The 26768-nt window shown below is 35.7% G+C and overlaps 3 protein-coding genes across 3 annotated transcripts; 2 read left to right on the top strand and 1 right to left on the bottom strand.

Annotated features, from left to right (window-relative positions):
* The first annotated feature begins 4931 nt into the window (after positions 1 to 4931).
* Positions 4932 to 19041, top strand: LOC133321303 (period circadian protein). Its single transcript, XM_061530396.1, has 11 exons — positions 4932 to 5060; positions 12044 to 12127; positions 12201 to 12361; positions 12427 to 12623; positions 12691 to 13111; positions 15256 to 15612; positions 15682 to 17051; positions 17132 to 17287; positions 18611 to 18709; positions 18776 to 18916; positions 18976 to 19041. The coding sequence occupies exons 1-11, from the start codon at positions 4969 to 4971 to the stop codon at positions 19039 to 19041; spliced, it is 3144 nt and encodes a 1047-aa protein (XP_061386380.1). The 5' UTR covers positions 4932 to 4968.
* A 365-nt stretch (positions 19042 to 19406) lies between these two features.
* On the bottom strand, positions 19407 to 21524 carry LOC133321300 (N-glycosylase/DNA lyase). Its single transcript, XM_061530393.1, has 6 exons — positions 21502 to 21524; positions 21364 to 21447; positions 20971 to 21300; positions 19979 to 20096; positions 19552 to 19917; positions 19407 to 19499 (listed from the first exon to the last, which is right to left on the bottom strand). The coding sequence occupies exons 1-6, from the start codon at positions 21522 to 21524 to the stop codon at positions 19407 to 19409; spliced, it is 1014 nt and encodes a 337-aa protein (XP_061386377.1).
* A 3353-nt stretch (positions 21525 to 24877) lies between these two features.
* On the top strand, positions 24878 to 26502 carry LOC133321299 (uncharacterized). Its single transcript, XM_061530392.1, has 4 exons — positions 24878 to 25017; positions 25084 to 25186; positions 25621 to 26076; positions 26139 to 26502. Exons 1-4 carry the CDS (start codon positions 24878 to 24880, stop codon positions 26499 to 26501), a joined length of 1062 nt encoding a protein of 353 aa, XP_061386376.1. The 3' UTR covers position 26502.
* Positions 26503 to 26768: the final 266 nt, after the last annotated feature.

The raw sequence follows: 26768 nt of genomic DNA, 5'->3' as shown, positions 1-26768 counted from the left end.
CGTCATTAAAATTGTTTAAAGTTTGATATTCCGAACTTTGATAGGCGACTTACTGATTTTCAAACTTCTAGTGACGGTATCATTGTAAATTATTTGCTAGTAGGTGTTTATTTTTTTAAAATAAAGTACTGAATTGTAGGTACTCAGCTTAGAAAACTGGGTTAGGAACATCGGCGTAAAACATTGAGCTATATGGACAGTTTTCACTTATTTAAGAAGAATCCGAAATGCCAAATTACAGCCACATATGAACTACTTCAAAATACCGAAAAAAAGGCGGAGCCATTATATGTCCACACATGGAAATTTAAAATTTGAAATTCGACATAGGTTTTTTTCGCCATTCAAGAAGAAATGCTACTAAAACCTTAAAAGTGGCAAAAAGTAGGCAAGACCTTTATGTGAGGGCTATGTCAAAACCTGAACCTACATTGTACCAGGGTTACCGTTGCAACCTTTTTGATGGACTATAACTCCGTTTGCAACTTTTTGAGCTTAGTGCGACTTTTCTTCCCTGATTTTGTTATGTTGTATTCTCCTTTTTATGTGTAAATTGAAACTAATTTGGATTCGTCTACGTCGAATTTGTGTTCCTAGGGTATCTGGCATATTCTCGGAACAGTTTTATTGGCAAATTTACATTTTTGTGCGACTTTTTTTAAGCGAAGGACCTTTTGTGCAACTTCTTTTTAAATTCGCAGTGGTAACACTGCATTGTACGCTTAGAAAAGCCGGAATGCCAAATTACAGCAATTTGAATGTGATATTGCCGTTTTTTCAATGGACCGGTGGAGAATTGCGGGTAAAATCTTAAAAATACCGACAATTGCAGCTATTTCGAAACATGTATCCATTTTTACAGCATAACCAAGAAGTGTCAATTTTCTTCATATAAACAATTTATTGTTGTAATGAAAAAGTTCATATTGAACCATAGTTAAGATATGAGACCCCTAAAACTGAATTAATAATGGGTGGAATTGCTTACGCAAATATTATGAGATAAGTATATGCACACAACATGTGTTTGAAACCTGTGAGGAAGAACAGAAACGTTATCTTCTTGTATCATGAAAATATTTGTATGTGTGCATGTGTTTCGGAAAATGGATACGTGATAAAAGGCATGACTTTTGTGATCAATATACAAACATAATAAGAAGTAAACCATTGAGCGGAGCAGTATAGTCGGACGGGGCCGACCATACGATACCCTACACAACTACCACGAAACTCTTACTTTCAGCGGATGTTTATTCCGAGCCTGGGCAATATTTCGTGATAATTGCAGCAGCTTGCCCGATTAGAGGTCAACAGCACCTCTTCCTTACACTGACATATATTTTGAATATTACTAATATATTCAGTACAGCCCTTTAATTACTTGTCCAGATTCCCTTAATCAGGGTCCATTTGACCCGCTGTATATTGACCAATCCTTATCAAAAAGGCATACTTATTCTTTGGCCCGATGCCCCCTTCTCCATGTAAAATTTCGCGATGTTCGGGCCATTGCGGCCTCTGGAACGACCAGAAAAACCGACAAAAATTAAGTATTTGGTCCATTTCATCGCCTAAATTTTAACCGATCTTTACCAAAAACAATAGGGGTCTTCATTGGGCCGAACCCATCATAAATGCAAAATTTTGTGAAGAATGGCCCATAAGCCGAGATCCTGAGTCGATCTAGACACACATGTCTAGATCGACTCAGCTAGTCGAGATATGACGATCGGTATACTTAAAGGTGGGTCTAGAACCAATATTTCACGGCGTTGCAAACTCTTGGGGCTGCACAAAGCTATAATACCCTGACGTATGTATGTAGCATAATGGGGTTGTCCCCATATGGGCGTATTCTACCATAGTATGGAGGATAGTCGCTAATTCCTACACTATGTAATCAATATTGGTTACCCTTGAGGCATTGCCTCGTATAACGTTGCAATCTAATTTGCAGTAGTTTGAGGATTTTATACTGCAGTCTATTTGGTGTTCAAAAATCGGTTTGTAAAATTATCGGTATAGGTCCAATTTTTGATATGTTCTCTATATTTTCATTAAAAGTATCTGTCCTATGGTTGAAGGTATCCAATTTGTCGGCCCGGCCGAACTTAACGCTTTTTTCACTTTTTCAAAATAGGAACGGTTTGTAATGGAGGTACCAGAGATCGTTGACCTCAGCTAAATCTATAGTTTCACCACTCGCTTTATTCATCTTATATAGATATTCTATAATATTGGAAGGTACCAAGGTAAGTTGCTCTATGTGCGGGCTATGTCATATTCACATTTAATGTAAGTTTGCGTAAAAACTTTAGTTGCACTTCTATTGATATAAGGCCCTACATAGGCCCTATATAGGCATTCTTCAATTAGGTACAGGTATTTTGATATTGGAACGCCTAATACCAATGTTGTGATTTTTAATGAGAGGTATTTACAATTTCCTTTAGACTAGAAATGAAAATATAGGGAACATATCAAAAAGTGGACCTATACCGACATTCTTTAAAACGGATTATGTAAACCATAGTGTAAACCAGCAACGTACACAGGATTTCATTTCGGGGGGCCCGGTAGTACAAAATGAAAAAACTCGCTGTTGCAAACATAAATTTATTGTGAAAAGATTCATTTCGTCCTGCGTACGTCCCTGGTGTAAACCATAATACAAATTTCAGAATTTTTTAATTAATAATTATACCCTCAGCCTTATGGCTAATGAAGGCGTATACACTTTAACACGGTGAAAATGTGTTTCATCGAAATATTGTCTAGAACCAATATTTCGATGTTCCTTTGGACCAAATCCGTTTCAGAAAATTTAGATTTCGTCCAAACTTTGCCCATCCTATTATTTCTTCCAAACTTAGTTCAAATTCGAAGATGGTGAATATCGGTCCACTCCTTCTGGAACCTCCACACAGGGGCTAGGTTCTAATTTTTTATCTCGCTATCCTCCGCTAGAGTGATTACAACAGAGGGACAGAAGGACTTGCTTAGATCGTCTTAGAATAGGTCGGAAATGATTATTTCGATGAGTTACAAACGGAAAAACAAAATTAATATACCCTCCATACTATGGTGGAGAGTATAAAAAACATTTTTGCCCATAATTCTATTTGTAATAGCTTAAGTTACATACAAATTATATATATATATATATATATTAAAATTTGGTAATACAGTATTAGTACTTTTTAGTAGCATTTAGTACTAATTTCCAAAAAAATATTTTGTTGCAACTCATCTTTAGCCGTTTCGTCTGGGCGTTGATGATCAGACAGTCACTTATAACGCAACTATTTTATATATAGATTATGTGGCTTCCTCCATAGAGGATACCTTTTATCCACATAGATGGACTTTTTTTCTCCGTCTTCTGGATGGACTTTTTACGTCTTCTGAAAAAAGAGTACTTTTACAAAGCATCGCCAACTTTCTCAATTAATATTCGTCTTAGTTTCGTTATCACTTCTTTTTATTCCAGCTATGTTGATGAATCGTCTGCTGTAGCTTGACCTATGTGATGAAGCTGCCATCTATCGGTACTTAGAAACAAAACCTCATTAAATTCTCAGCCAATGCGCAGAATTTAATGAGGTTTGTTTTTATGTACCGATAGATGACATCATCACATAGGTCAAGCTACAGCAGACGATTCTTGCTTATTTTAGTGTTGTCATTTGCCTCTGGATGACGCTATCTCCTGTCATTTCTTTTAGGTTGTTCTCAAGGCGATGCATTCTGGAGGCTTCATAAAAATGTCATCTGTATGATTAGCTTCTTTTTACAAAATTTCGAAATATAAAAGGTCTACTATATTCCATCATTCTACTCTACTAGGACTTGTAGGATAGAATGATGTATTTCATCTACATCCAATCCCTTTATATTCGGTATAATTCCATGAAAACATTTTAAACCTAAACAAACTACAGATAATCTCCAAAAGAGAATAATGTCTCTCCATGCATCAACGACAATAATAATAAACATAACTCATTTAAATATGGGTAAAGAGTATTCGAAATGTGGTCATAAATGATTCATGAAAATCGCACTACAAATATTCGCAAACACAGACACACACGCAAACAAACAAATAACGGATATGAATAACGAAACACTAAAACGTTTCGAATTTTCTGGAAAACCCCACAAACAAAATCAATTCGAAAACGGTGTTCATCCTTATTTGTTTTTTTTTTTTTTTTTTTTTTCCTTTTGAGAAGGAGGAATTCCATAAGACCACATGTACGACATGGTGTATCTGTTGCTTGCCTTACAACTGCTGTATTTCATGGCACATTGGCCATTGTCGTGCGTGGCGACAAAAGATGGTTAAATGGTGACGATGGCAATGGTATTTTCTGTGTGTTTTGTATTATGGAATGGATAGATGGACGATATGCTTGGATAGATGGATGAATGGGTGAGTGAGTGGGTGGGTGGTACTGACACCCGTACGTAATCATGTAGACGACGCAAACATCCCTGAAGAACATGTGCTACTTCGAACACTGCCACTGACACGTGATCCCATAAGGGATGCACGTCAGATATAGTCAAATTGTTTTACAAAGCAGCGTTCAGTGTCGACTAATAATGCACAGCGGATACATTGTGGGAATAAAAAACAACAATAACAACAAAATAAAATAATAATTTGTAACAATAAATATTCTACCCATTAATACACAATAACAGAAAATACAACAACAATAAAATAAATTAATTAAACAACAAATAAGTTATTTAGTGTTTTGAATAATTATTTTGAAATATTTTAAAGGAAAAAAATAAAATCAAGTGAAATATAAAAAATAATGAAATATAGCCAATAAGTATATATTTTTATGGAATTTTATAAATAAAAATAAAACATAGTGAAGAGGCCAATTACACCAATTTTTGCAATTAAAAACAATAAAAGTGCACAATAAACTACAAAAAATAACAAAAATGGAAGGCGAATCTACAGAATCAACACACAACACTAAGGTGTCAGATTCGGCATATTCAAACAGTTGCAGTAACAGTCAATCCCAAAGAAGGTATGTTTTCTTAATTGTGTGTGGCCATTGATTGAAAGAAATAGTAACCAAGATGAAAATACCCGTCTATTGACTTGACCCATAAAAAATGTGTCACTGTAATCTTCAATTGCAGTGGATACTAAGCTATTTTTGGGCGAAGTGACCGAATATTAACCAATGACATCTGTTAAAAGGTAAACACGTCGTTTCTTAAGTCGATCGGGACATTTATATGGGGACTATAGTATGGTGTTATGTGATAGTAGGTTGTTCATGCTCCCAAAAAAAAGTGTTTCAAATTACAAACACTCTAGTTGGATAACCGAAATTTGACATTTTTAATTTATTTTTTATTCATTCATTCGATATGTCAAATTATGAGAAAATTCGGTTAAAATTATATTAATACCGATAAAAGCTGAACTTTAGGTGGGGTTATATCAGAAATTGGTCCGATATATATACCGCACAAATGTGTATATAAGTCAGCCTTCCAGAACCCAATTACAGTTCTATCGGTTCGAAAATGCGCCTTAAGTCTTAAAAATACCGAAAATGATACCTTTCTGTGGTAGTTATATCAAACCGTAAACTGACATTGATAATTTTTGTTTGGAAAATTTGACACCCAGTGAGGACCAAACGTAGCAAAGAAAAATATTGTAGTCTGTATGGAAAAACAATCAATCGCTACAAGAAACATTTTTCTCTGAAAAGAAATGTTCTGGTGTGATGCCAAATGTCAGAACCTTGACACGGTTGAATATAATTCGTAGATGCAATTTCGCAACAATATTCGACATAAATACAACATATCAAGTAACGACATTTGTAAGCCACATTGACCAATATGCCTGATGAGCCGCTTAACCAACGGCCTCCCGAGAATATTTCGATGTGTTGCGCGGGAATGGAAAATTTAATATACTCTGGTGGAGGGTATAAAAACGTACTTGGTAGAAAACATGCTGGAACAAAACAATAAATTTTTATTTAACCTCTGTGCGTTTCTTAGTTCTTCGCGTTTCAGGTAGTATCCCCTATTGAAATAAGGGATCAAAACCTTCCCATTTGACAGAACTTTGAAGAGTTTTTTTCGGTTACCTTCTCGGCCCGGTTATACCATTTGAACGTGTTCTGCTCATAATAGTCTAGGCAAAAATCAGTGTCAACATTTCAATTCTCCATTCCATATTCTCCAGGAATCCAGAATGCCAGAAATTAGTCCAAAGACCTGCAAAATGTCGTAAATGTGGTGGGGCTATGTCAAAACATGATCCTCTAACAATTATCCGGAAAGCAGAAAAACTAGACTAGAAACCATTGTAGGGTCATATATTGAATATTTTTTAAGAAGAAGTTTTTATTCGTCAGGAATCTGGAATGATAATTTGCCGCCACTTCGATGAGAAAATGCCGTGCGAAAGCACCCGGAAAACTTAATAACAGGACATTTTTTAATATTTGGTAGGGCCATAAACGCTTTGGCATACATGCCAAAGGTGTGGTAGTGTAATAATTATGTATGCACTATGGGCCAGAGAAATAAATAAATATCTCATATAAGGGTGGCGGTAAAAATTTTAAAAAATTAATTTATCAAATTATTTTTGGACACGTTTTGTCACTGATCATTGATTACAACTGTGAAATTAAAAAAAATAAATATTATTTTTTTTGCAGTATTTATTATCAAAATAGCATGAATCGTTGTGGTATTAAACTATGGTACAGCTTAATTATAATTGAAATATAGACGAGTTAGTCAAAAAAACGTGATGAAAATCCCCAAGTATATTGGTAGGTTTTGGTACTTACATTTCACACCCAATGAGAATACAAACAGGTGAAAAAAGAGTTAAGTTCGGCCGGGCCTTTGAAATTATACTGTCGAATCTTCTGATTTAAGGATGTGTTCTATACCGACAATTCTATCATACGATTGTTGTAAGCCATAATGCACACGAAATACATATGTCAGCAATTTTTTATGGAGATTTTTAAAATCTCAAAACTCCAAATCGTGACCCGATATTGATGAAGCATGGTAGGTTGCAACATGTGTATAAAATCATCAAAGTACTGCAATTTACATGCCAAAGTCATGTGTGGTTCTATACATAAGGGTGATCAATATCGTCTAAGAATTACCGAACATTTGGAGTTACCATATGAGGGGCTATCCCTAATTGAGGACCGATATAGCTCAAATTCTAATCTAACCTCGTTTTGTATGACTATATATATCTTTAAATATTAAATTGGTAGGTATCATTATATGAAGCTAAACCTACATGAGGGCCGGTATAGTGCATTCTCGAACATGAGGTTCTAGTTGTTTATCTCGATGTTATAATCATATTTTTTGGGGTATACTCTGAACATTTTGAGTAGATAATATCCCCCAAACTATGGTGGATTTTGGCTATATGGAGAGAACCCAAAAACGCGGAACAAATAAATTAACTTCTTAAATATAAACCAGAAAGGAAAGTAGTAAAGTCGGGCTGGGCCGACTGTATGATACCCTTCACCACATTGGGTATATTCTACATATCGACGCCTCCGAACCATAGTATGCTAAGTCGACTTAGCATGTTTTAAAGTTCTTTACGATTTTAGATACTACGGTCCCTTATTTAAATTCACTGAAATTTTGGTAATCATCGGTCAATCCAAACCAAAGTTATAAGCAAAAATGTGCTTAGCATGGCACGTACGATAAAAGAAACTTTCATACTTTAAAAGCTTCTACAGAAAAACTCACTTTTCAGACTTAGCATACTATGGTTCGGAGTCGTCGATATGTATTCTAACTACTTCATGTCAATGTTGCTTCGTGGTAACACTGTACAAACTTAAAGTCAACCGACCAACATCCATGCACATGCCTTTCTGCAACCTATTCGGGCAGATTTATAGTCGTTTGCGTACTAATACGAAATTATACAAATTTCAGTATGATTTGTGAATATCGGCCACATTTGAGTTCTTGGTGCATCATTTACTTAAAATCTGGAGAAAAAATATATAATATCCAAACTTTCCACATGGTAGGTTATATTAACTGCAGTATGTTCTGCACAATTTTGTGTCAATCGACCTAACTTTAGGTCTTTGGAACACAACTTACATTAAATCGGACAAACATATATATGGGAGCTATACATAAATCTGAACTGATTTCTACGAAACTTAACACACATCATTATACACCTAATTTATTATGCTGTGCAAAATTTCGTCCAAATCGAAAGGACTTTGGTACACAATTTACCTTAAATCGGACCAAAATATATATGGGAGCTATATCTAAATCTGAACCGATTTTCGGGAAACTTTGCACACATCATTCTAGACTTAATTCAGTACCCTATGCAACATTTCGTGCAAATCGAAAGATATATAGGGACTTTGGTACACCATTTACATTAAATCAGACCAAGATATATATGTGAGCTATTCTAAATCTGAACCGATTTTCAGGAAACTTAACACACACCATTCTAGACCTAATTCAACGGTATGCCAAATTTCGTGCAAATCGAAAGATATATATAGGGACTTTGGTACACCATGTACCTTAAATCGGACCAAAATATATATGGGAGCTATATCTAAGTCTGAACCGATTTTCACGAAACTTAACACACATCATTCTAGACATAATTTATTACGCTGTGCCAAATTTCGTGCAAACCGAAAGATATATACGGACTTTGTTGCACCATTTACCTTAAATCGGACGAAGATATGGGAGTTATACCTAAATCTAAACCGATATTCACGAAACTTTCCACACATCATTCTAGACATAATTTATTACGCTGTGCCAAATTTCGAGCAAATCGAAAGATAAGTAGGAACTTTGTGAATCATTTACATTAAATCGGACGAAGATATATATGGGAACTATATCTGCTATATCTAAATATATTTACAATTTAACGTGGACAGACACAATTTAACGTGGACAGACGGACGGACGGGTGGACGGACATGCATAAACCGATTTAGAAAGTGATTCTATGCATATTCTAAAAAGGAACCATGTGTCTATCTCGTTTCCTTTTGCCAGTTACAAGCATATGCACACACAATACCCTGTACCACAGTGTGGTGAAGGGTGTAAAAACGGGTCATAAGGGAGCGAATATAAATATTTTTTAGGAGAAAGATTTGTTACCAAATACGACTGAATTCGAGAAATTCAGCGAATTCGGCTGAAAAGCGCGCTCAAGAACCCCAAAATATAGAAAATTGGGGTGTACCCTTATATGGGGGCTATGCCTAAACGTGGATCGACAAATGACAAATCCATGCAAAATTTTGGTGATTTATCTCAATTCGTTTAGAAGCTACAGCGATTACAGTATACAGACGGGCATGCTTAAATCGTCATAGAATCCCCAAAAAACCTATATTAGGGTGGTAACGTTATATGGGGCTAACACAGATTCTAAAACTCGACTGGTTTGGAAGTAATAATGAGTTTTATATACGAAATGTTATGGATTAGCAAAAAGAAAACCCTTAATATACACATAAATTGAACCGCTCCCAAATATTATTTAAAATTAAATTCATTGACATATTAGAAGTCTGGTCCATGATTGCTTTTAACAATTTGTAAATGAACTGTCTTATACGTAAGAAAATATGCTATTCTACTTCTCAAGAAGTGAGCAAACACATTTAACTTATATAATAAAACACCCATTAAAATATACAACTTGAAAACGTGTTTATTTATAAATACCAAATTCAAACTAAATTTCCAATGGTCATATTGGAAAATATCATACGGGGGATGCAAATGAAATTCGATATTCTATAACATGTCCTAAAGGAGACACATTGTTTTATAAACAAAAATATATTTTTGATGGAATTGTTGCATAAACGACATATTACAGACAACAAATATAATTTTGTTATTCCTAGAAAAAAATCCAAATATTTTCTAAAAATACAAAATTGTTGTTTGAAGAAATTGATGGGTATACGTATGGTATAATAAATTTAGTTTCGTGTATTTTTTCATTTGTCTATCATATTTATCTAACAAAATAATATTTTTACTTTGTTATATGAACACTCAACAAACGTAGGATTCGACATGTTCTACCTTGACAAGGATCTTAAGGCATTAAGGCCCGAAATGACGATTAGGTGGCGGAATGAGGAAAATGTCTTTAAAAAATGTAAATGGTGCGGAACCACAAAATATGAACTTATATCGAAATTTTTTCTCTGACTTCCGTGAACCTGCTCTGTTAAACTACTGACACTTCGGATGAAATAAGTGATGAAGAACATCAAGAATCCTAAAATTGGATGGGAACCCATAATGGACTCATACTTAAGAAATGGCGATTAGGTTGAAGAATAAGGCAAGAACATTGTCTTGGGGGCTATTTAAAAAAATTCACCTATATTCAACGTTTCTGCGATAGTTCCAAAATTTCTTCGCTGAACTTGAACAGATAAATTGCAGACACTTGGGTTAGTGGATAAGAAGAGATACCTTGGGAACCTGAAATTACGATTAGGTCTTAGAATAAGGTAGTAAAATAAACCAGTGAGCGGAGCAGAGTATAGTCGGACGGGCCGACCATACGATACCCTACACAACTACCACGGAACTGTATCTTTGTGTGGATGTTTATTCCAAGCCTGGGCATTATTTCGTGATATCTACACCCTGTTGCCGATTAGAGGTCAACAGCACTCTTCCTTCCTTCCTTCCTCTTCCTTATACTGAAATATTTTCCCAGTATTACTAATATTCTGTACAGTCCTTCTAATTACTTGTCCAGTTCCCTTCACCGTGTGTTCTGTTGTGATGTTTGACTTTCAATTGTGGCCTATACTTCGACTCAAAAATACACAACAAATTAAGTTTTCGGTCCACTTCATTATTTGATCATCGCCGAAAATTATAGGCGTTGTCATTGACCATAACTGAAATCTCATGGAAAATTTCAAAGCGTTTAGAGCTATATTTCCGCCCTCTAATGGGTTGCTATATAATATATAAATACATTAGCACCTGTAAATATATAATTGGTATAAATTTAAAGGTCAACCACTCCTCTTGGATATGGTATCAATTCCTTGGGTCTTTGTTCTTCAGGGGTAAATATATACGCTATAGAATACAAATTTTGGCCCAATACCTTTTTCCATGCAAAAATTCGCGGTGTTTAGGCCATAATTACAGCCTCTGGAGCGACCAGAAAAACCGAAAAAAAAGTTTTTGGTCAAACTTATACAATAATAGGGGTCTCCATTGGCCAGAACCCATCATACATGTAAAATTTCATGAAGATTGGTCCATAACTGTGGCCTGTATCGTGTTTACAAATTATAAAGGACAGAGGGACGGACGGACACACATGTCTAGATCGACTCAGCTAGTCGAGATATGACGATCGGTATACTTAAAGGTGGGTCTAGGACCAATATTTCGCGGCGTTACAAACTTTTGGGGCTGCACAAAGCTATAATACCCTGACAACATAGTTTTGTAGGGTATAATAAAATGGTTCGGAACCGTTATATGGTGGCCATTTGCAAACATGCTCCTATACTGAGAAATATCTGCGATGAGGCCTTTTATAATCAGAGGCACTTCGGATTCCAAATAATTACCACTTTGCTTGGAAAATGGGCCTAAAGGCCTTTAAAATACAAAAAAATTGTATGGAACTCAAAATGGAACTATTTTGAAAATATTCTGCAAATACTTGAAATTGCGTAGTACCTCAAAATAAAACATTATGGACCTACATAGAAATGTTTCTGCAAGAACGCCTTTTATATTAAAAATAACCCGGATGGCTATATTACGGTCACTTCGATTGGAAAACGTGTCTAGAACCTTTCCTATACATAAATTTAACCGATTCCAAATATTGACCTATCCTGAAAAGTCTTCAGTCTTTAATTTGTTTAATCCTTACACCTAACTTATGTACTTTATTTCCCTTTCCTTACAGCGGCAGTTCAAAATCTCGCCTAAGTGGCAGCCATTCATCCGGCAGCAGTGGTTATGGCGGCAAACCCTCAACACAAACCAGCAGGTTAAAACCTAGATTTCCAATTCAATATTATTTTTGAAACTAATCGTATTCTTCTTCAATATTGTACACAAAGTGAAATTCACATTAACAAAAGGGGTAAGGACAAGGGCCGGAAGAAGAAGAAACAAAAGTGTTCGGCAACGGTGGCAAATACCTTGGATTCACAGGAAGATGCGGCCAAAACAACCGAAACAAAAGCGGATGAAGAAAATGAACTCAATGATATTACAATGAGTAAGGCTGGCGGGGAAAACAAAAATAAAATTTTAAAAAATTAATTTCCGAATTCTTGTAAATAGGTCAGGGCAATCGCCAAAAGGACAATAAAGAAAATTTGGAAAAGGAAAGTAATGAAACCAAATTGGAAAAGTCACTGCAGTCTCCCATACCATCACCATTATCGGCCACCACCAATCAAGGTGTCAAATCGGAAAAGACATGTGAATCTGCACCGGGTAAATTGGAGACATCGGGTAAAACTGAAAAACTTAAAGAGGTAAATCGAAAGGAAAACATTCTTAATGGAAATCCCTTTAATTTTATATTTTTTGGTTTGGTTTTAGGATAGTTTCTGTTGTGTCATATCAATGCACGATGGCATTGTCCTGTATACCACACCCAGTATTACAGATGTTCTGGGTTTCCCCAGAGATATGTGGTTGGGCAGGTCATTTATCGATTTTGTACATCCCAAAGATCGTGCCACATTTGCAAGTCAAATAACGACGGGCATCCCCATTGCCGAGTCACGAAGTAGTATACCGAAAGATGCCCGCAGTTCATGCTGTGTAATGCTGAGACGTTATCGTGGTCTAAAATCTGGTGGTTATGGTGTTATTGGACGTTCAGTGAATTATGAACCTTTCCGCTTGGGTTTAACATTTCGTGAAGCACCCGAAGAGGCGAGGTCGGATAACTCGTTGCCGAGTGGTACAAATATGCTGTTGGTAATATGTGCAACGCCCATAAAAAGTGCATATAAGGGTATGTAACGAAGTCTTATTTCTTCTTTTCAAACACCTCCACCCGAAAAATTCACATTTTGTCGATTTTTTATCCTCTGAGAAACCGGAGTGCTAAATTACAACCAATTCGAAATAGCGTTTAAGTTGCAAAATTTGGTCAGGACCATTAAAGAATGACAAACCGATATATTGATTTTTTTTGGTTGTGGTCTTATAGCCACAGAAAACAAGGACCCGTAATGCCTATTAGGTTGAAGAATTAATAAACGCATTACGAAAATACCTTAAATAGTGCGGAACTCTTGTATGGGGAAAATGCCAAAACATGGATCTACATTTAAAATATCTGAGATGGGGACTTTTACCCTGAGGGAGCACGATGTGCTGAATTGCAGCCAGATATGTTAAACATAACAGGAGTTTTTAAAAGGCCTATATTTAAACGGAACCCAAAATGGCAATTTATTTTTTTATGAGCCTATATATAGAAAATTTTCTGCGGAAATATATTTTAACCCCCGAGAAACAAAAAGCAAAATTCGATAAGAAAAATTGTGTGGGACTCAAATATTAACCTATTTTAGAACCCCAACATAGACCAGAACATAACATATATTTCAACAACGTATTTTTCCCTCCAAAAACCCTCAGATTACAGAACAGTGGTGGAAAACAAGGCAAAGACATTCAAAATACCTATAATGGTCGGGACCTTCATATGGAGGATATATCAAAACATGGATCTACCTTTTTAACCCTTCGAGAACGGCAAAATAGCAAATTACAGTTACATAGGTTTGAAAATGTATAGAGAACCGTCAAAAATAGGCGTGACCTTTATATGAGGGCTATGTTAAAACATGGACCTATTATGAGCATTTCCTGCGCGAATGACATATATCCTCCAAATATGCCACTTTGATTGGAAAATGCGCTTAGGGCCTTTAAACACATTAAATTAGGCGAAACCCAAACATGGACCAGTACCGAAAACTTCTTCGGTATGTAGTTTAGCCTCCGAGAATCTTAAATGACTAATCACACTCAGATAAGTTTGAAAATGTGTCGAGAACCTTTAAAGCACCTAAATGGGATGTGGCTTTTGTATGGAAGGCGGATTAAAACATGAACCTACATTGAAATTATTATTTAAAGAAGACATTTTACCCTCTTAGAACCTTATATGACAAATTCGATTACACTTCCATCGAAAAATGCGCTTAGAATCATTAAAACACCTACCATTGGGCAGAACCCTCAAATGGAGGCTATATCAAAATGTGGACGGAACCCAAACATGGACCAGTACCGAAAACTTGCTGCGAGATTGTAGTTTAGCCTCCGAGAATCTCAAATGACTAATCACACTCACATAAGTTTGAAAATAAGTCGCGAACCTTTAAAAATACATAAATGGGATGTGGCTTTTGTATGGAATACGGATCAAAACATGAACCTAAATTGAAATTGTTATTTCAGGAAGACAATTTACTCTCTTAGAACCCTAATTGACAAATTAGAGATACATTTTGATCGAAAAATGCGTCTAGAACCGTTAAAACTTGAGCGGAACCCTCAAACGGAGGCTATATCAAAATATGGACCTATATTAAAATATTTTGTGTGAAGGTATTTTATCCCCTAAGAACTTAAATATCCCAAATAGGGCGATACTATAGAATAGGAGCTATTCTAAATCGTGGATTTATATATCTCATTTCAATGCCAAACTTCCTAGGATTATTTGCAATATATCTGCTGTGTCAAAACATAGGACCATGTTGCACATTTTCTGTAAGGGATATTTTACCACCTGAAAACGTTAAATGACGAATTTAAGCTACGTAGGTTGAACGGAATTTCAAAACTTGGGTCTATATTGACTTTATTTCTTCAAAATGTCTAGTTACAGGCATTTTTTAATGTGCTTAAGATCTGTTCAAGGTACCGAAAATGGAGCATAGGTGCCATTCGAAATCGTTTTCCATAATAGGGAAGTTAGCAATGTAGGTTCAAAATTTCACAAATCTATATTTAATATTTTGAGCTCCATCAATTTAGAAAGTTACTTTGATAAATAATAGGGTCTTAGACAAAAAATTTATGGTGGAACAACTGCCCTTTTTTACCTAGTTCCTTTAATTTTTCTTCACTTTTTTCCAGTATGCGATGAATTATTGTCCCGCAAAACTCCCAAATTTGCAATACGCCACACAAAGACTGGTATTATTTCCACGGTGGATAGTGGAGCTGTATCGGCCTTGGGTTACTTACCACAAGATCTTATCGGTCGTTCCATTTTGGATTTTTATCATCATGAAGATCTCATTGTTTTGAAGGAAATCTATGAAACGGTTATGAAAAAGGGACAAACGGCGGGAGCTTCATTTTGCAGCAAGCCCTATAGATTCCTCGTGCAGAATGGCTGTTATGTACTCTTGGATACAGAATGGACTAGTTTTGTTAATCCATGGTCCAGGAAACTGGAATTTGTTATTGGTCATCATCGGGTATTTCAAGGTACATTTGAAAACTTTGTTCAATATACTTCGTTTTTAATTTCAAAATGATGTGATTTCCTTTTTGCAGGTCCTAAAAATCTAAACGTGTTCGATCCACCACCATCGAACAAACCCAAACTCTCAGAAGAGGCAATGCAACGTATAACCCGCATTAAGGAGGACATTCTCAAGCTATTGTCCGAAACAATATCCCGTCCCAGTGATACGGTGAAACAAGAAGTTTCACGTCGCTGTCAGGCTTTGGCATCTTTTATGGAACCTCTAATGAATGAGGTGGCACGTCAAGATCTCAAATTGGAGCTGCCAAATGAAAATGAGCTAACCGTCTCGGAAAGAGACTCCGTAATGTTGGGTGAAATTTCACCACATCACGACTACTATGACAGTAAAAGTTCCATTGAGACACCACCATCCTACAATCAATTGAATTATAATGAAAATTTGCAACGTTTTTTTAACAGCAAGCCTGTTACAGCACCCGTAGAAACGGATCCCATTAAAATGGAACAATCGTATAGTACACCGGCTGATACGGGCAGTAATTTAAGTCCAATGCAATGTTTTGAGGATAGTGGAGGCAGTGGCTCGTCGAGGAATTGTACATCGGGTAGTAATTTGAATATGGGTAGTGTTACGAATACCAGTAATACCGGGACAGGTACCTCTTCGGGTAGTGCTCCTTTGGTCACACTCACCGAATCTTTACTCAAGAAACATAATGATGAAATGGAAAAGTTTATGCTTAAGAAACATCGAGAATCCCGCGGACGAGGATGTGGTGAAAAGAATAAAAAATCCTCAGATAAAACTATGGAGTATAGTGGACCGGGACATGGTATAAAACGTGTGGGTTGCCACTCGTGGGAGGGTGAAGCAAATCGCCCCAAACAACAACACACCAATCTCGTGGATATGCAACGAGATTTCGTGGAACATCACAATGTCAACCAACCTTCCTGTAATCCCAACAATAACAATAAAGTATTTAATAATCGCCAAACCACCTTGGATAGTTCTGCCTTGAGAATACCCTATACCACTGGCCTCAATTATACACGCAGTGTTAATTTATGGCCCCCTTTTTCGGTGGGCCTTTCCACCCATACCACACACACATCACCCATAGCCCAAAATAGTTTTACACCTCCGCACAGTATGTTTCCCACAATTTATTATATACCCGCTCCAGGTCCTACCGCTGCTGCCGCTGCAGCAGCCGTACAAGCTAAACGTAACACCGCCGATATGCCAAGTACTTCAAATCAAACATTACCTCTACAGTATATGACAGGTGTTATGTATCCCGCACACCCGCCTTTATTCTATACCCATCCTGCAGCTGCAATGATGTATCAACCGGTCTCTTTTTCAAATGTCACGAGTAATATAAGTATGGCGCCGGAAAGAAGTGTCGGATCGGCTGTAGATTTTCGAACGGTAAGGTGGAAATAAATGTTATTGCACCGCATAAGAGGTGAATAGTATTATATTTTCGGTTATTTTTTCCTCCCCGGTAGAGTCAAAATTTAATGGTGGCCCCTAACAATTCTAAGCCTCAACAACAGCAGCAACAACAACAGCAACAGGGAGCTTTTCATTCCATTACACCAGTACAGCTGCAACGTCCATCGTCACAGGCAACTTCGGTTAAAGCGGAACCAGGATCAAATATGGTATGTATAGATTTAAGTTCGAACAGAACGATCTTCATAGTAAAGAACCAAATGAGTCTAAATAGACCTATGTCTCCCTGGATGTTTATTATCCTCTAAGAACCCAATTCTAGCTACTTCGGTTGGACCTAGGACCTTTGAAATATCTAAAATCGGTCGGAATTTTTAATTTTTAGGCTACTTCAAATTATGAGCATTTATTGAAATGTATCGGCAAGGTGTCCTGTTATCTTGTGAGACCCTGAAATGCGAAATTAGAATCACTTCGACTGGAAAACTAGGCTAGAGCTTTTAAAATACTTTAAATTTGTCAAAACAGGTGCTTACAAGGGATATTTTCTTCCCAACAGGTTTTTATTCACAGAAAACCCTTAATAATAACTATAATGGGATTGAGCCTTTATATAGGGGGTATGTCAACATGACCCCAACACTGAGGAGGGATATTTTTTAGGAAATCGGAAATTCAAAATTATTGTGATGGAACTTTAATATGGTGACTTTGCCAAACATAGGCCTTATAATATACGCCAAAGGGATCTGTTATAATCTGAGAACCTGAAATACCAACTTCTAGCTACTACGGTTCGAAAATAAATATACATGGAGAAATTGGAACCTTCATCGAAAAATTTTCTTTCAGGAGAGTTTTATGTTTTAAAAACTTTTATATGGGCGCTAGTCAAAACATGACGCAACTTAAGATGTGAGGGTATTTATTCATTAGGAAAACGAAATGCTAACATACAAAAATAGCCAACGGAGAAAATCTGGCAATATCCTTCAATATATTTATATTGAGACGGAACGTTTATATGTGGCTTTGCGAAAACATGGACCTATATTGAAAATTGTCTTCAATGGGGTCAGTTATACCCTGAGAATCGGAAAATAAGGGATCTATGTGAAAGCATATATAAGTAAGGAGGGAACTGGGACTTTTTATTGAAGAACCAGGGAATGGAATTCCCTTCGCCTGCCATATCACAATACAATGCTTCAGGCAGAGGTTCAAGCAATAAAGGGGACTGCAAAAGACATTAAATATTATGGAGCGACCCAAATGAAGATAAGACGAAGCAAAACTTAGAATAGATGAGTCGGAAGAGCATGGGGAAAAGAAAAACTTTGCAAACCAATTAAACCCAATTTGAACGACATGAGAATAGGGAGACCAATCTCAATATGTTTCACATAACGTTTTCTTTCTGGAAATCACAACAGGTCTTCACTGCATTAAGTGCATGTCCTACTACTTCAACCTAACCCTAACCTAAATCGATTCATAAAATATATAACTGTTATTTTTAACCCTTGAAATAGGCTCCTTCGGATTCCTCAAAGAAAGGAATTGCAGGTTCACCTATTGTATCAGTTATGGGTGATTATGTCTCAGATCAGCACAATGATAACACACTTAAGGTAAATTTCAAATTTATTGGGGTTACAAAATGTATTCAACTAATTTTAACAACTTCTTTCCTATAGCCCAACACTGATAGTAATGGTAACAGTGATGATATGGATGGTTCAAGTTTTTCATCATTCTATTCGTCATTTATCAAAACAACAGATGGCTCAGATAGCCCCCAGGAAAATGATAACAGCAAAGAGGCAAGGAAATTTAAGGTAATCAAGAATATAAATCGAAAAAATTCAAAATTTTATAACATTCTGAATTTATAAAGGTACAGACTGAAGAAAAAATAATGGAAGATGCCGAAGAAGATGAAACACAACATGGTGGACTATAACTTGTAGGATATACAAGCTATTTTGAAAATCATGTGTCGTCACAAGAATTTTTTGGATGGTCGCTCAAGTACAAATCAGCATAGATGGAATGCAGTAAGGTTCAAATGCATTTACTTAGATATTTATTTTTGATAACAGTTTTTTTTTTCTTTTTATTTCATTTTACTTGGCAGTTTTAAAACCACTTCGGGATACATGTAGTGTGTTATAGCAGTTTTCCTACTATAAATATACTATTTTGTTAAACAGTTGGCTATTTTGTAATACTATATAGACTATAATTAAGAATGAAAGGAAAACTAAATAACTAAAATATGAAATAAAGAATATTTACAGAACAATTACTTACAATATCGTATTGTATTTATTTGCGTTTCTTTTTTGCATTGGGCTTAGACAATGTATTTACATCCTCCGTTGGAGTATGAAATTGTTGTAACTCGGAGCAAAACAATACCTAAAAAATAATTATGTTATTAAAGTATATTGGGTGTAATAAACGAACTTACCGCCTGTGTCCATCCCGCATAAGGACCATAAATACTTCGAAAATTATCAGCAATTTCTTCGTAGATCTTTGGTGTTACGGCCTTAACCGTTTTCAACTGTGGCATATAAACACTTTGAGCAATTTTGAAAATATGTGTATCGATGGGCACTGATTCTAGATGATTCAGCGACATAAGGCAAATACAATCGGCAACTTTAAAACCAATACCCGTCAATTTTACTAGCTCATTACGCGCTTCGGTATATGATAATTTGCGTAAATGTTCAAACCATTTTGTGCCACCAAACTCATGTATTTTCGCCACCGATTGTGCTATGAATTTTGCACGATATCCAAATTTTGCTGTTCGTAATTCGGCTTCCAACTGGAAAGGTATTTTGTAATATTATTATTTTTAAAAATCGATTGTATTATATGAGTTTTACCTCTCCTTGATGTTTCACCAACGACTCCAGGGAGGGGAATGTATAGACATCTTTGGCATGGAAATTTCCAATTTTATTTCCATAACGATAGCAAAGCCACTCAATCATAGATGATATTCTGAAGTGTAAGTAAGGAAAATTGAAAGAAGTTGATAAATAAAGATTGGGCATAGATCTCAACTAACTATAAATATGGCATCGTATGGATGACTTTCTGTGGCTCCTACTCCTGTGTATTCTATAAGAAAATGTTGTTTTCTATTTCAAGAAATGTTTGTCTTTCGAAGAGCCTTTTGGTCTGCCTATGAGAATCCCTTCAGGTATTCATTAAGACTTTCTGGTCTTCTGGTATTCTATAAGAAGACCTTCTGGTCTTCTATAAGAAGACCTTCTGTTCTTCTATAAGAAGTCTTTCTGGTCTTCTATAAGAAGTCCTTCAAATCTTCCATTAGCAGACCTTGTGGTCTTCTATAAGAAGTCCTTTTGGCCTTCTATGAGAAATCCTCAGGTATTCTATAAGAAGAACTTCTGTCATTCTACAAAAATACTATGAAACTTCTTTTTTTAAATCTACTAAAACCTGTTAGTCTTCCCTGCAAAGATCTGCTGGACTTCCTTGCATACAAAAACCTTTTTGATTCGTAAAGAAAGGCCATCTGGACTTCTATTCGAAGATATTCTGGTCTTCTATGAGATGACCTCTTGTTTGTATTTCTGGAAGACATTCTTGTCTATAAGAAGACCTTCCTGTCTTCTATAGGAAGATCTAGACTTCTATGGGAATAACTTATATAGGCCTTTCGGAATGTCATATAAAGAACTCTTGGTCCAGCACACGAAGTTTTTCTGATTTCCCGGTCGTAAACATTCTAATCTTCCACACGAAGTCTTGATGGTCTTCTCTTCGATTTCGATTACCATCAAGTCCCTTTCTGTAAACTTAATGCATATTTATAAGATTATTCATATGTTATTTACAGAGTCTGACATACCTTTTAATATTATTATTCTGACTGCAAATAAAGGAAAGAATATTCTCCAATGGCTCCTGATCCAATACACGAACTGCTTTCAATTTTGTCGATAACTCTTCAAAATGTGGATGTAATTTGCGCCACTTTTTTACATTTTCATTCAAATTAAAATCCAAACGTAAGTATCGGTTCAATAATTTATCATAGAAATCAACATCCTGCTTTTGCTGTGGATCACCATAGACGGTGTAATACACATTTTTTGAATCTTGTGTTAATTCCCAATATGAATTGTATGCAACTCCTTTCCATATAGCATCACTACCAGCAACTTCCAATTTTTCCCATCTAAAAGAAAAAACGATGTTTCATTCATTCTTATGAAGGGAGATATAAGTTATTGTAACATACCGGAAACTTTGTCCTCCCAGTAGGGTTAGATCCAAATTTAGTTGATTTTCATCAATTGCAACTTTTCCTTTAATGGCATGCATCCTTTGTGCGTGGTAGTAATGTGAAGAGGTTGTAAATCGAAGATATATTGCGTACTTCCTGAATTGAATGCGGATCATTTATCCCGCCAATAAGAAAAAAACTGAATGAAAACATAAACAGCTGATTATGAACACAAATGGGTGGCGTGGCAACTCATTGAATTTAGAGATAGGTAAGGCAATCAACCAATTAATCGTTTAATCGACTTTCACCTTTGAAAGACAAGTTACAAATAAATGGTAATTAAATCGGTACCGGACACAATATACTGCATAAAAATATAGATATTTTTACTGCGATAACATTTTGCTAGATAAATGTGGGACAATATACATCCAATTAAATCGGCACCGGACACAATATAATGCATAAAAATATAGAATCGGCTACAGTCGTAATCCCAACCAGATGTAAACTCTGATACGAGACCGAGACTCATGGGCTAGGTTAGGTTTGGGATGTCCAGTGACTAATATGGCTGTAGCACTCTGAGACCATCAGTTCCATTGCAATCATCCAAGAAAAGAAAAATATATGGAGAGATCTTTGGGGGGAGAAAAAAGGGGGATAGTGATATATGAGAAGCTTACAAGGAAGTATATGAAGGTAAGTATGAGATAGTATCGATGGCTATAGTGATCGTACAGAAAATGTATTACGTGCCAAGGTTGCAATTTCCCAACCACTTAAGGTTTCTAATGATGCTGTAGATTAGAGCAGATTCCGTTCTTGAGAATAAACTAATGATCGGTGGAAAGTGAGCACCCACTAGTCTGTGCCTTCTGTAGGCCAAGACTGGGCAGCGACACAGGAGATGCGCAATTGTCTTCGTCTCCTCCTTGTCAACGCAGAGTCTACAGTAATCAGTAACATCATGGCCCCATTTACTGGTAAAAGCCTGATATTGCAATGACCAGTAATGATTCCTGTCATTACTATTATTTCAGCTTTGTTCAGGTTCAACAGTGAGTGGGTTCTTTTGGTAAACAGAGTCGGCCAAATATATCTTGACATATTTAATGTGTTCGTCGTACCAAATTCTCTTTTGTTGAAGAACGCCTCAAAGTTCCAATAAAGATGGCATATGGGTGGTTTGATTGAGCAATCAATTGCTAGATCTGTAGATTGAGATCCTCGTCTATCTAATTCGTCTGCTCTTTCATTACCGATGATATCCCGGTGTCCTGGTACCCAACACAGCCGATAGCTGTAAGTAAAGGGCTAAGCAGAATGCTCGCGTTGAGCGTTTTTTGTTATCGCGTTAACGCACGCAAAAAGTTAAAATATATTTAACTCCGAAAGATATATTTAACTGAGAAAGATTTCATCATGGAAAACACTACACTCTCTGTACCTTATCTAGTCGACTTGTAGCGCAGGCATTGCCACCAAACAAGAGAACCATAAGAAAGGATGTGCCTAACACGGTGTTATACAACCAGTGTATAGTCGATGGTTTTAGCCCCCAACTTTTCCCAATGGAATTCTTGCGTCCAGTTCCGTCAGTATATTGAGCGATATGTAAAATTTGACAGTATATATGACATTTATGGCTCGTATATATGGCATCAAGGTCATTAGTTCCCCATAAAATCTTAATGCTTAGAAGAAATATATCAGCAGACTGACAGGTACTCTCACATGATATTTCAACGTCAAAAACAGAAGCAAGTTGGAACATTTCCTATGTCACTGCCAAAACTTTTGCAACCCTACGAACCCAATTGTTGGCAAATTATTCTATTCACGGCCAAAATAAGAGGAGACTGCACACAATAAGCCTTGACCAAGGTATATTAAGAAGGTAACCGTATCAAACCAGCTGATGGTAACATTATATGTCATAACAGTTTGTTGTTGTTTTTGATTTTTTTTCAAACCCATTTCGAAACAAGAATTTAAAAATTGAAATATATTTGAAAATAAAGAATAAAAAAGGATAAAAAGGCATACCGATAGGCTATGGAGATGATATTTCTTTAAGAAGTCAATGGAATCAAAAACAAGACTTTGGGATCGAAAAGAAGATTTGGTTCGATAGGACGTTTTTGTCTTTATTATATATTGTTTTAAAACATTTCATGTGAGGGCATGATAAAACTACGTAAAGAAAGCTTAAATCTTGTTATCTCACACTACATCCGATGTCACCAACATTATCACATTTAAGGCGCACTTTTGATGTATTTTTCTACTCAAAAATCAGATATTTACACAACTTATTTTAAAAATTTTCAATTTTTAAAAAGTAAACAAATATTTTTCTTTTTTCAAAATGCTTAATTGTGATTGGTTGAATTTAATTTGCTTCGAGTTTTTTATGTCACGGCGAAATTAGTATTATTCGCCTGGTAAACAATTTTGACATATCATGTTCCCAATTCGCCGATGCGACTACCTTGTATATCTACCTTGGCCTTGACTGTGTTAAGTTAATGTGCTACTACTGACATATAGTGGATTGGAAAATATAAACATTTTCAGAATCTATTAAGCTACCACCTCTTTCGTTTGTACCGTGATATTGATCCGATCAAATGCCATGTACAAACGAGCGCTCTCTCATTCGTTGTTCGATCCTTAATTATGAAGTAATTATTTAGTTCCCCATACAAAATTTTCTGAGCGAACACCGACTTTTGTACATTGTTCAATTCGAATCACTCTCTGAATAACCAAGAAATTTGTCCCATCCCTAACAATTGAGAACATTTATCGAAAATAAATTAATTTTGACAGCTTGAAAAAATTTATAACATTTTCAAACGTTTTTAGTAAAATTGAAAATGATGAATGAAAAGTAAATTTTGTTACCTACATAATGTGATATGAATTTCTTTCCCCTTGCTTCTTATTAGCGTACAAAACAAGAAACAAATTTGGGGAAACTCAAACAAAAAACTCTCCAAATTTTTATATGTGACATTTGAATTTAGAAAATATAAAAATGTAAGAAAACAACAATATTTTCAGAGAAAATGGAAAATATGAATTAAAAGTAAATAAATATGGGTTCATTTTATATTCAGGAGAAAGAGAATTAATTTTTCTATTTAGATCCATATGTGATTCATGCAAATATGCTAGAATTTTGGTGAAAAACAAGAAACAAAAAGTTTGAAATAAAAATTCTGATGACATGAATTAAGAATACTGTTGTATGAACGGGTTAATTCATGTACGTAATTCTGAGAGCGAATTACGTTGTTCGAATGTCCGTCAGAACATGGAATAATACTATTAAAATTTGAATGCAAATTATTTGACAAATTGATGTGTGGCCTGCTAGTTCACAACAGAGCATACTGTTATCAATCTTAAGTGAATGTTTTGTTTATAAACAAAAATATTTGTAGTAGTGCAGTGCAAAAAAAACTGCAGTAGTAAAGAAATTAATTGAAATATATATTTTTAAATCTGTTAGAAAAACATGCCGAGGAACTTATGGGGCGAATTCTGTGATGATGAAAAACCAGCACAGACTGACCTAAACAAGGTGGTGCCGCTCAGTGCAAAGCGAATCAAATTGTCGGAAGTGCAAAATCAATTACCAGTTGAAATTAACAAAAAGTTTGTATTGGAGAATTAATTATATTGGTTTATAAGAAAATAACAGTGTGTCTTTCATATTTTCAGTGTAACGGTTAAAGTGAAAAATCCCTTGGTAACTCAAACCATAGAAGTTATGAAACAAACGGAAATGTTACAGTCGCTGATTGATACCTATTCCAATAAGTCGGTATGTAAAATTAAGGATATCATGGAATAAGATTATGTGTGAACATTATATTCTAAAAGTGGCTTGTTTATGAGAAAACCTTTTGGTGTTCTATAAAAAGAACTTTTTGTTTTCTAGTCATCTAAGGAAAATCTGAAAAACCTACTGGTCTTACTGCATTACATCTGGAAGGGAATGCAAGCTATTGCGTAGTTTACTAAGGGCACATTAGACTAGATATAAAACAATTTAAATGATCATCGACCTGATCTTGGTTTCTTTCATGTTTGGGGGTTTGGTATAAGCTGAATATAGCTTAGGACTCAACTGAAATATATCCGAAGAAAATACCTACTTTTTATATACAAATATTTCCTAAAGAAGGCCTCCTTAGAAAATATTTTCTGCAACATTATTGAACTTTATCAAAAATATTTTTGGATTTTGTTTTCCAGGGCACCTCTAATTACCTCCTAAACCCTTGTCAAATGATACCCGAAGTAGATTTCCCACCAGAAAACGTAGCCGATTTTGTATCCGACGATAAATTTACAAAACCAATTTGGTTTGTGCCACCACAAGATACCAATTTTGCCAAAGGTGTACCACAAAATTATCCTAAAATCACCTCGGAAATATGTAGGGCATCTTTGCGTAAAGCGGTATGCGGTCAAATGCGTGTCGCTGGTTTTACCGACACAGCTGAATCGGCACTAGTTCTATTCGCCGATGCCTGTGAGGAATTTATGCGAAATTTGCTGCAAAGTGTACGAGAAGTTCATGCCAATGATACTAAATTGGAAACGCAACGCGATATTGAAGTTAAAAATTTAGAAAAGGCCTATTATTCGATGACAAATAATTCGCTAACACAGGTTCATAACTATTTTAAACATCATTTGATAGCAAAGGTAAGCAGCTAATAATATAATTAAAGAGATTTGTTAAATGTATCCTTTTCTTCCTCCCTTAGAACCGCATGGAAATTGCCGAATTCAATGGTGTCTTCCAGGAATACGACAAACTCATGAAAGAAAGTCAAAGTATGCAAAAGGAGGAATTCCAAGAGGGTGACTTTATGAATATCTTTGAAATACCATCAACTTCGGATGGCAATAATTTGGGAATGCAAGACTTTTCAAATGCCACCACTGTTATGGGAACATCTGGCATGGCGAATAATGTTAATATTGTAAATCAAAATACCCTCATGAGTCTTTTGGACGGACAAAATCAAATCGCTATGCAACAACCCGATAGTGGGACACAATCTACTGTGGAATTACAAACATATACCACAGATATAAATACACATTTTCAAAATCAAGAACAATAAATATAAGGAAAACTAGTGTGGAGTGTATTTTTTTAAGAATGCAGGGTAAATTTGGGCTCAATGCAATGATCATGGAGCAAATTGAATTTTGTAGCTACGTAACAAGGGATGTTCATCCGGTTTAGTTTTTTTAATCATAGATTCTCTTTAGTTTGGTATTGGCATTGACTTCAAAGGTTCATGCAAATACTTGTACCTACTTTCGTTTACCCAGACTACTGTTCCTCTATCAACGGGCTTTGGCCTATTTTATTTGGGCCTTTTGCT

The sequence above is a fragment of the Musca vetustissima genome, unplaced genomic scaffold (genome assembly GCF_032173495.1).
Source record: "Musca vetustissima isolate MV318-11 ecotype Yass unplaced genomic scaffold, APGP_CSIRO_Mvet_v1 utg91577, whole genome shotgun sequence".
Lineage (NCBI taxonomy): Eukaryota > Metazoa > Arthropoda > Insecta > Diptera > Muscidae > Musca > Musca vetustissima.
The sequence above is the reverse complement of the archived record's forward strand: the minus strand, read 5'-3'. Positions and strand labels throughout refer to the sequence as shown.